General features: G+C 52.6%; 1 protein-coding gene across 1 annotated transcript; it reads right to left on the bottom strand.

The window, feature by feature from the left end:
* Positions 1-2,606: 2,606 nt before the first annotated feature.
* Positions 2,607-9,157, bottom strand: LOC104547046 (trinucleotide repeat-containing gene 18 protein-like; the record flags this gene model as incomplete). The annotated part of the gene is made up of 6 exons (XM_010192597.1): positions 2,607-2,978; positions 4,017-4,191; positions 5,944-6,072; positions 6,540-6,676; positions 7,393-7,565; positions 8,198-9,157. Coding segments are annotated over 6 exons (1,946 nt in total), but the record flags the coding sequence as incomplete, so codon positions are not given.
* Between the last annotated feature and the right edge of the window lie 604 nt (positions 9,158-9,761).

The raw sequence follows: 9,761 nt of genomic DNA, 5'->3' as shown, positions 1-9,761 counted from the left end.
ACCAGGCCACCGACATCAATTAGTCTTAATCATGGTTCTGTTCAACATTCTGACCTAAATCTCCTTTTCTACATGAACCAACTCTCCCAGAGGGTTTTCGACACGGGCAGCAGGAGCAAGCACAGCTGTCAAGCAGGCAAACATGTCTAACTCCAAATGTCCAACTCCAAACGTGCCATCCCAGACACTCTGCAGCATGCAATACAAAGCACACTGAAACAGAGCAGCGACAAAGCCACTTCTCTGTCTCTAAACTGCAGCTTTAGAAAGCTGCCAAGCCCCACGGGCAGTGAGAAGTTACCCAGCAGTCCCCTCTGGCATCTGATGAGAGAAACAAGAAGTATATGGCACCCCTGGACACAATAAAAGTGGGTATGAATTGTCACCTCCCGGCTCACGAACACACCATCAGCTCCACAATGTTAAGGACATTGCAGTGGGGACCATTCCAGCCTGTGAGCAGCAGCAGATGCTCTTCACTGTCAGCCCAGGTTGGGCATCACTTCCCATCTCCATTGCCTTGGTTGTGGGTATGGAGGAACAAAGGATAGCAAGTTTAGGAGGCCCAAAGTCCAAATATGCAAATTGTTGGGGGTATCTGACTTCTGTTAACATCTGTGAGAATAGGATGCTCAGCTTGCCCTTTGGATCCATGCCCAAGGTTTTCAGGACTCCAGCTAATCATGAGGTTAGGAGGCAGAAGGACTTGGCGCCAGTTCCGCTTCTCCTCCTCCACCAGAGCAGCCCACCAGTCATGGGAGGTGCTGCCATATGCTCGACCTGCCTCCTCAAATCCATCACGCTTGAGTGACCAAATGACAGGCTAAAGACCTTTCCTTGAACCTGCACAGCTGAAAAACCACACACCAAAGCTGAGCCATTTCAGAGTCGGTTCCTCAGTGACAACAATCCTCCTGCGCTGAGATTCGAGTGCCGAGGGGGCACATTCCTACACCAGAAGACTCACTGGAGAGGAGAGGGGTGAAACAGCAGCTCCCTTAAGTCTGGGAGGGAGGTTTTGGTCATGAAACCACAGTACCAAGTGCCAGGGCACTGCAAAAGCTCTTTCTGTCATGACCTAAGGCTTTTTGCTCCAGCAACAGCCCGTGCCTCCTCTTCCCATTAGCTCCAGAGCTCCCAGTTTAGGAGCCACGTGTCTGTCCTTGGGCGTGATGCACATTTAAGAGCAGAACTGTTGGGTGGTGTGTACAGCATGCCCAGCCAAAGGCTGTGTTCAAGTCCAGTGGACACAATGGCTCCTATTTTTCCAAGTAAATGGCTGATTTCATGCCAAACATTTGTTCAGTTGGAGAATCACTAGCTCATCATCTTCCCCGTTAGTGAAATTTCTAAACCGCTGTTGCGCCGAGAGATACATTTGTTATGCATACAAACACCTCATAAGGGTTTTAACATGGGAGTTGAATAGCTGCGAGCAAAAGAAAAGATGTGTATGCAAGCGAGCTAAGACAATTACACAACCAGGCCTCAGACCATCAACTCCAAGTCCCTCACATGGTCTGCTCAAACCATTAAAGACTCTCCTACCTCTGGTTCTGCTGCATTCCCAACCCTCTCTGCAATTCAGCTTTTTTCTTCTGTAACAGAGGTCCCCAGCTCTGCTCGGCTGCAGGAACCTTTGCCTGGGGTGCATTCTGGGTTCAGAAATGGCAATTGGGATGCTGGGGTTGAGATGAATTGAGGGAGTGGAGCATCTCCCTTATGAGGAGCGGCTGAGGGAGCTGGGTCTCTTTAGCTTGGAGGAGACTGAGGGGTGCCCTCATTCATGGTTATCAATCTGTAAAGGGCGAGTGTCAGGAGGAAGAAGCCAGGGTCTTCTCAGTGATAGCAAATGCCAGGACAAGGGGCAATGGGAGCAAGCTGGAGCATAGGAGGTTCAACTTGAACATGAGGAAAAACTTTTTCACTGTAAGGGTTACGCAGCACTGGAACAGGCTGCCCAGAGAGGTTGTGGAGTCTCCTTCTCTGCAGACATTCAAAACCCGCCTGGCCGTGTTCCTGTGTGACCTGGTCTGGTGATCCTGCTCTGGCAGGGGTTGGACTGGATGATCTTTTGAGGTCCCTTCCAACTCCTGATATTCTGTGATTCTGTGAGACAGATGGGAAGGCTTGAGCACAGCCAGCAAGCCCCAGCACTGAAGGGCAGGAGGGTGCTCACGGACATCAATGCCCCCTGGCAGCCTTTGCCTTCTCCATGGCATAATCCTGAGACCACTCCTACCCAAGTCACCAAGGACTCCAAAAGTCAACCACCTCCTGGAGCAGAGGCTACCAGTACTCATCTGACGGGTAGCAGGAGAGTGTCTACTCCCGCCAAAAGCAAGAACATGGGTCAACTTCTTTAAAGCGCTTTTCCCCACTGACGATCAGTACAACACAGGCCAGGAAGAGATGCACTGATACTGGCTACCTCTCAGACAACTCATGCTAACCCAAAGATGCCGCAGCATTGATTAACCAAGGAGGAGGCCACCTTTCACTCGTGAGCAAAACCAGACCCATCTCCAAGACTCCCTTTCAATGTACCAGAAACCCCCACCACAAGCCCCCACAACAGATTACACTAAGAAGAGATAAATGAGGGGTTACTTACTATAGGAGTAGCTGCTAACTTCTGATATTGCTGGTGAATGGGACACTTTGAGCTGATTTTTGACTTTTAACCCCACCTCCATCTTCTTCATTTTGGCAGCCACTTTGTTTTTACCTTCCTTGGTGGCTTTCAGCGACAGGCCCAGGTTCTTGGCCAGGCTTTTCTTTTCCTCCTTGCTTGGCAGAGCCTCATGGGCTGGGAGGTACCTGCTGCCACCTCCACTGGTTTTCGGCTTCCCTCCAGAGCTGTCAGCAAACTTGAAGGGGGATTTGAGCTTGTCCTGTTTGGTGAGCGACAGGGCCTTGTCAAGCTTGCTGGCCAGTTGCTCCTGATCCGATGGCACCTTCTTCTTTTTGAGCTTTAACTGCTGAGGTGAAGGGAAGAGACACAGGTGAATACAGAGCAGGTATGGCAGACCTGAGGAACTTTACTTCATAACAGTCTCTCATGCACATCAGTTAATAACACCTCAAAACGACGGCCTAAAGCCCCAGTTGCCATAACCCACCATGGTGGTGCTAGGGAGGAAGAAGAGGGAAATGTCAGCAAAGAGCACAGCTTTACCCTTACCGAGCACTACAAAATTGCAAGATTAACTTAGAAAAATTGGATTTTCTTCCAAATGAAGTATGTTCACAGAACAACACGATTTGGAGTTCTTTTCTGTGGACACCTTCTGGTTTTTAGGATATGTTTGGGTTGGTTTTACAAGCTTTTCTCTAAATCACAAGGATTAAAAATCTTCTTTACCCAAAACTCCAGCCAAATAAATATGGATTTCCACCTAATCAACCAGCTCCAGAGGCTGAGATGCCAAAAAGACTCTCAGCAAGTGCATCAGTGCCACTGCATTACAGCCAGTGCTGTTACACCCTTTTCAGCATTTCCTTGCTTCTTGAAAAAAAGTAAATATACTTTACATGTGCTACAGCTAGATAACAGCAGCTGTAACTCTGTACTCCGCCTGTATGCATTTTGGATTTCATCAGCGACTTTAAGCTCTAGTAAATACTTCATTGCCTCCAAAGGCGCAGAAGAAAACCCTGCATTTAAAATAGCGAGGCTGCACTGCCTTTCATCCCTCTCCCTTCAGGAAATCCATTTCCTTTCACTATACGGACAGGCAAAGGGGTAAAACAAGCACTGCTCTGGATTCAGAGTAACACTGCAAGCTTGCCTTTCTGCTGCCTACCAAAGAGGTCCAACCTTCACGAGGCAGCGTTGGCCTTCGCAAACACCTCTGCGCTGCGCAGTCTTCTCATGAAGAGCTTCTAAACGCACATGAACTGCGAGCAAGTGCTCTAAGAGAAGGAGGAGTTATCCAGTGCAAGCCAACACCAGCAAGGCAGGAAAGAGATCTGCTTTTGGCCTGTGGCTCCACGTTCCCCATGAGGGCACTGACCTCATTTGAGAAGTTGGGAGCCGTGTCGTGCTCTTCCCAGCTCTGGTTCCTCCCTTTCATCTTGCCACTGCCGCTCTCCACATCCTCGTCCTCCTCCGGGAGGGCCCCTTTGTGCCTCTTCTTCATGCCCTCGCCAGTCTCGGAGTCTTCGGAGAGCAACAAGGACTTACTCAGTCTGCAAGCCAAGCATAGGATAGGTCAAGGGGGGTGCCTTTCCTCCCTGTGACCCCCATCAAGATCAAAAGTGAGGTTAAATGCCTCCTAGGACAGTGGGGGATCCTCAACAGGAGCCAAGTCCACTCTGAAGCAGTTTGGACAAGGATTTTCCACCAAAGAGGAGAGCCAAGAAGCCCTTCTTGCATACTTGTGGCCACCAGCACAGATGAGGACGCCTGAAATCAGACACTTTCAAGGTGGTCTCTGAAAGGAAATCATTGGTATCTTGAGTGACAGCCACCGAAAAGTGTGCCTGATGTGGTACAGAGCAGCAGAGAGGGGGACAGACAGCTCAGCTGGCCCTGTCGGTCTTTTCTCACCTCTACTTTCATGGACGCTTGCTCTGGTTGCTCAGGAATGAGCAAGGAGGTGGTAAGAAGCCACCACACAGGGCGACATGGAGGGACAAGGCCACTGCAGGGACTGATTTGCTCAAAGGACAGACAGTTGGCTTTACAAGCCTGGCCCCTCTGCAAGAGGCATTTGTAGTCTGTGTCTTCGGTCTCGCTTCAGGATGTGGAGGGGAAAGGAGAGGTAAATAAATAATAAAAATAAAAAAACAAAAAGTAAAGTAGGTGAGACTACAGGAACATCTTTCACTGCTCCCCAGCTGAACTAACTGGTGTATGGAGAGATCAGTCAACACAAGACCCCTAGAAGCCTCCATTCAAAGCTCTCATCCACCGTCTCCTTCACACTAAGCTGGCCGAGGTCACACCACCACCACAAAGCCAGCGACACGGGGCAGCCTCCTCAGCTTCCAGGCGTTTCCCCTCCCCTCCGTCCTCCGCTGACCTCCGCAGACAGACAAGCCAACACCTCAGGCCCTGGATGATGGCTGAGGCTGCATCTCCACCTCCCATGCCAAGCTGTAGGGACATGCACACCCAACACTCATGCATGCACACACGCACAACTCAAGCCACCTCCGGATGCCTCCAGCCTGATCCGACCCCCAAACAAGAGGAGCAAAACACAGAGCCACCGAGAAGAGAGGTTTTCAGAGGCACGTGGTCAGTGGGAGCTGGGCACCTGAATCAAATTTGTGGTCTTGAAAGGAGATTTGCAAAAATATATAGCACAAAGAGAGGCAGCTCAGAGGTGCCTTCTCATTGGAGGGACTTGGCCATCTGGATGGTTAGATGGCCAACGGTGGTGAGATGCAGGCATCCGAACAAGAGCACTTGGACTTGCAACACAGAAAAAAGGCAGAAGAGAAAATGATCCGGACGTGAAAGAGGTCAGGCAAAACCAACTCCCACTGACTGAGGGAATAGGAGATGAAGACAGCAGAAACACAAGAGAAAGGACCTACAAAGCAGACAACCCGGAGCAGCCCCGTCCTTCCCATTTTTGATACCAGCATCCCTGCAATCAGCTCTGCACACTCCTGAAAACACGCGAGGCCGCGCTTCCCGACACCAAGAGCTCGCCTACAGGTCCCTGCCCAGCCGACCGCTCCGTGTCACCTCATCACCACTCAACTCCGCCTGTCCTAATTGCACCCAGCACCGCAGACATGTGTCCGATCAGCGGGGAGGGAGGAGGCCGGCACCGCGTTCCCACCGCAAGGACACGCGTCCACAACACCGCCGCTGCCAGGGCCCGGCTGCCAACACAACACCACGGCGAGCCCCCGCTGCTCTCCCCAAATAAGACCCTGGTGCAGCGACCCTGCCATTTTCCCATCTTCCCCAAATTCCAGCCTTACTTTCCACTCTTGCTGTCACTCTTCCCTCTCTCCTTAATGGGTGACAGAGCGCTTGATCCAAGTTTCCTCTTCCTGGGCCTTCCAGGGCCTCTTCTCGCCAAGCTTCTACTTTTCTCGTCATGCTTTTCCCTTTAAAAAAACCACACGCTTCACTGTTAACCAAGGCAACAAAAAAAAAAAAGGCAAAGCAAACACAAAAAAAAAAAAGGCAAAAGCAAATTTTGCAACCAAAAAAGCAAAACAAACAGGAAAAATAAAACAAAACAAGTCCAAAAAGAAGAAAAAGGGGGAAAAAAATTAAAAGAAAGCAAGCAAGAACAGGAGCCAACCCAGAACCTTCGCCTGTCACCAAACTGCTAAACTGAGCTGCTGAAGCCAAGGTTGTCTCTAACACGGTCTCCCAGCTGCATTCACCAGGGATGGGGTTGTCGTGACACATAGCCTAGGAGTGTGTTGTGCAAAGCTCTGGCGGGCCGGACCAGGAGGAGAGGAGAGGAGACAGGGAGGGATGGAGGGCTGCTTCCTCTCCCGGACCGAGAGGCAGTGAGAGTGCCCAGCTGGAAAAGAAGAGACCGAGTGAGCAGCCTGCGACTTACTCGGAGTCCCTGCGGCGCTGCAGCTTCACCAGCTCCCGCTGCTTCTCCTTGTACCGGCGCTGCAGCTCCGCCAGCCTCATCCTGTAGTCCAGCTCCATCGCATCCATGTTCTCGATGGCCGATTTGATGGAGTACATCTGGGGTGGGGAGGAGGAAAGTGGGGTGAAGAGGTCAGGACACATCCAAGACTCAGCCTAGATGGGGCGGTGCACACTGGGGTATCCTTGCAGTGGCCAAAATTTGGAAGCCCTCCATGCTTACAGTGGGCCAGAGCACCCTCACCCACAACGAGCACAGCCCTAGAGCGCTACCCGAGCAAAAGCAGCCAAGGAAAGATGTTCTGTGGCTCACGCATGGGATGGTATCAGCTTTGAGGGAGAGCAACCCTGAGAAAGAACCTGCAGGAGGATAAAATACCCCCACGGCGCCTCTTTTTCCCTCGCTTAAAAAGACAGATCAAAATATTCTCTGTCTTGGAACACTCACTTGCTGGGTACAAAATAATTTGTCAGCCTCTCCCATGGGGAAGAGTCAGCAAAGAAAAAAAACCAAGGAAGAAGCCTCCTGCCACTATCTTCATTTATCCCCCCCTGCCAAAGCAGTAACACGCGAGTTCCCGCTGGCTTTGTATTACAAACACGGCTTCTAGGGCTGCCGAGGGTCCCGCTGAGATCAATGGTGTCGATTCACAAACGAGGGAGGGAGCTAAATCGCACCACACCGATTCCTGCGCAGCGACGAACGCGACGCAAGGGAAGCGCCGGCTCGTGTTGCTGAACACAGAAGGGCAGCAAATTGCAGTGAGTGGATGCACCGTGGCTTTTTGGGCTCAGCCACACTAAGAGCTACTTACGGGTTCATCTTTCTTCTGCATCCAGCTGTACTTTTTGTTGGGATTCAGCTCTCGAGGCAGCCGGATGGTTTTCAGACTTTCCATGAAGGGGGTGGAAAGTACTTCCATGAGCATGTGGGTGCTGGCAGCCAGCAAACTCTCCAGCGTTGGCCGGACAGGGAAACTCTCTGGACCTGCTAGGGGCAGAAAAACAAAGCTATAGAGGTTCACGCTCCACCACTGCTCCTCCAGCAGGCACCAGGTGAGGCTGATGTCCCTTCCTGCACCATGACAGCTCCAGTAGCCTCCCAGCCACCCTTGGCCCCCACCTGAGATCTCCTGTTGTACCCAGCCATGGTGCAACTGGCAGTTCCCATCACGTCTCGCCTCAGGAAGTTACTGGAAGGTGAGATCTTCTCAGGACCTGCCAAGCTCTTGGAAAGCATCATCTGGAGCTACGGGGGCCTCTTGTGCCAAGCCCCAACAAACTGCAGACTCGGTGCCTGCCAGAAGGGTGTTACCCTGGCAGCTCGCAGTAAGTGGGGCTCCGTTTCCGCTACGCACACCACAAACTGTCTAGACACGGCGAGGGCCTTTGGAATGGGCGAGCAGTACAAAAGCTACACGTAGCTCAGCCCTACTGCAACAAAACCCCTGCTCCGACCCCATCCAAAGTGCCAGCTGTTCCTGCAATTTAGGGCAATGCTCTCCTCACTGCCCAGCAGAGGTTGCAAGAGATTTCGCTCTGTTCCTCTGCTCTTGCAGAAAGCACCAGGGCCGTATGCAAGGAGACCCAAGCTGGCCAGGCTGCACGCTCACAACTTACTTTGCATTTCTTGCTTCCGCTTCTCCAGCTCCATCTCTGCAATTTCACTCAGCAAAGTGATCCCCTGCAGGAAGGAGTGTTCCAAGGCCTGCTCAGGTAACACCTCTACCTTCACCTGGGACGGAGTGATGCTGCTGGTAGTCAACAAGGAACAAGCCTGAGGCATTTCTGTAGCAGCCACCAAGGCGTTCATCCCAGCCAGTGGGTCGCCCGGCTTGATGTCCAGAGCTGGGATTTGGCAAGAGATTGCCTCTTCTGTGTAGGAAGGGATCTCTGTCCCCTGTTCTTCCTCCTCCACCTCCTCCTCAGGGGCAAGGGTGGGAAACTCCCTCCCCCGGGGCACATCAGCGCTCTGCAGGTCCATGGCTACAGAGGCCTCCTCCCGCTGGGGCGTCAGGTCTATCTCAGGTGGCTTGGCCTCTGTGTGCACCAGCGAACCATCGTAGTCCATGTGCACCGAGCAGGTTTCTGCTCCGCTCCCACTCTCGGCCTGAGCCTCTGCTTCTGCAGGGCAGGCCGGAACCTGGTAAGGAGGTGGGCAGCTCTGGAGGTCTTCCTGGTCCTGCTCCATTGCACCCAGGGCTTCCCCTTGGTGCAGCAGGAGGTTGCAATTGTCCACATTCTGCACTGGGACGGCTGCGGAGGTGGCGATGTTCATTGTCCCCATGTCCTGCTCGCAGATGTCTTCTTGGTTTTCCTCTATCTGCACCTCTGATTTCACCCTCTCTTCCAAGGACTCCTCTTCTGCTGCTGCTTGGATGGGCTCCAGCATTTTGGACGGAGACAGGTGGATGGGTTTGACCTCTGGGGAAAGCTCCATGTGCTCAGAGCCTTCGGCGGGCAGTGGGACGTCAGGAGCCAGGCCATCCGCATCAGATGCTGCGGTGGGCTGGAGGAGGTAGGGATAGTGTCTTCCGAATGAGGGAGGCAGGGACTGGAATGGATATCCTGGGGGAATCTCTGCAAGACATCAGAAGGCACAGGCTGTGTAACGGCTGGGTCTCCAAAGCACCTCCCTAAGGCACTGCAGTGGGCTCCCTTCATCTCTTCCTATTCTCAAGCAGTGGCTGCTTTGGGCACCTCTCTCCTGGCCAAGCTGCCACAGGCATCAGCACCTCAAAGGTCTCTCCTGCACCTTTCCACACTCTCCCAAAACCGCAGAGCGATCTGCCTCCTGCATCCTTCTCCTAATGAGACTTTATCCCTGGAGGAAACAACCCAGGCTCGGCCGAAGGGAAGAAGACAGCCCACAGCCCCAGGTGCCCCTAAAACCCAGGCACTGGTCCGAGTCCATCACACCACCCCTGGTCCTCGCCTCTCCCCTGCCTTTTAGAGGAGCTACGTGGTTTTGTCTAGGGGAAGGGATGGAAGCAGGAAAGAGCTGAGGAGAAAAAGGGAGGCAGGCACAAACACAACGGGACTCTGCCAAAGCAGGGCTCTTCTTACCTGGGAACAAGGCCTGATAGGGACCAGCAGCTTCTTTCTCCAGCTCCAAGTCTTTCTTCTCCACGGGCTCAGGTGCCTCTTCCTTTGGAGGGATGGCAGGGGCAGGGGGTGGAGAGGC

This window comes from Mesitornis unicolor, unplaced genomic scaffold (genome assembly GCF_000695765.1).
Source record: "Mesitornis unicolor isolate BGI_N332 unplaced genomic scaffold, ASM69576v1 scaffold44059, whole genome shotgun sequence".
NCBI classification, from domain to species: Eukaryota; Metazoa; Chordata; class Aves; order Mesitornithiformes; family Mesitornithidae; genus Mesitornis; species Mesitornis unicolor.
This window is presented reverse-complemented; position numbering and strand designations above follow the sequence as displayed.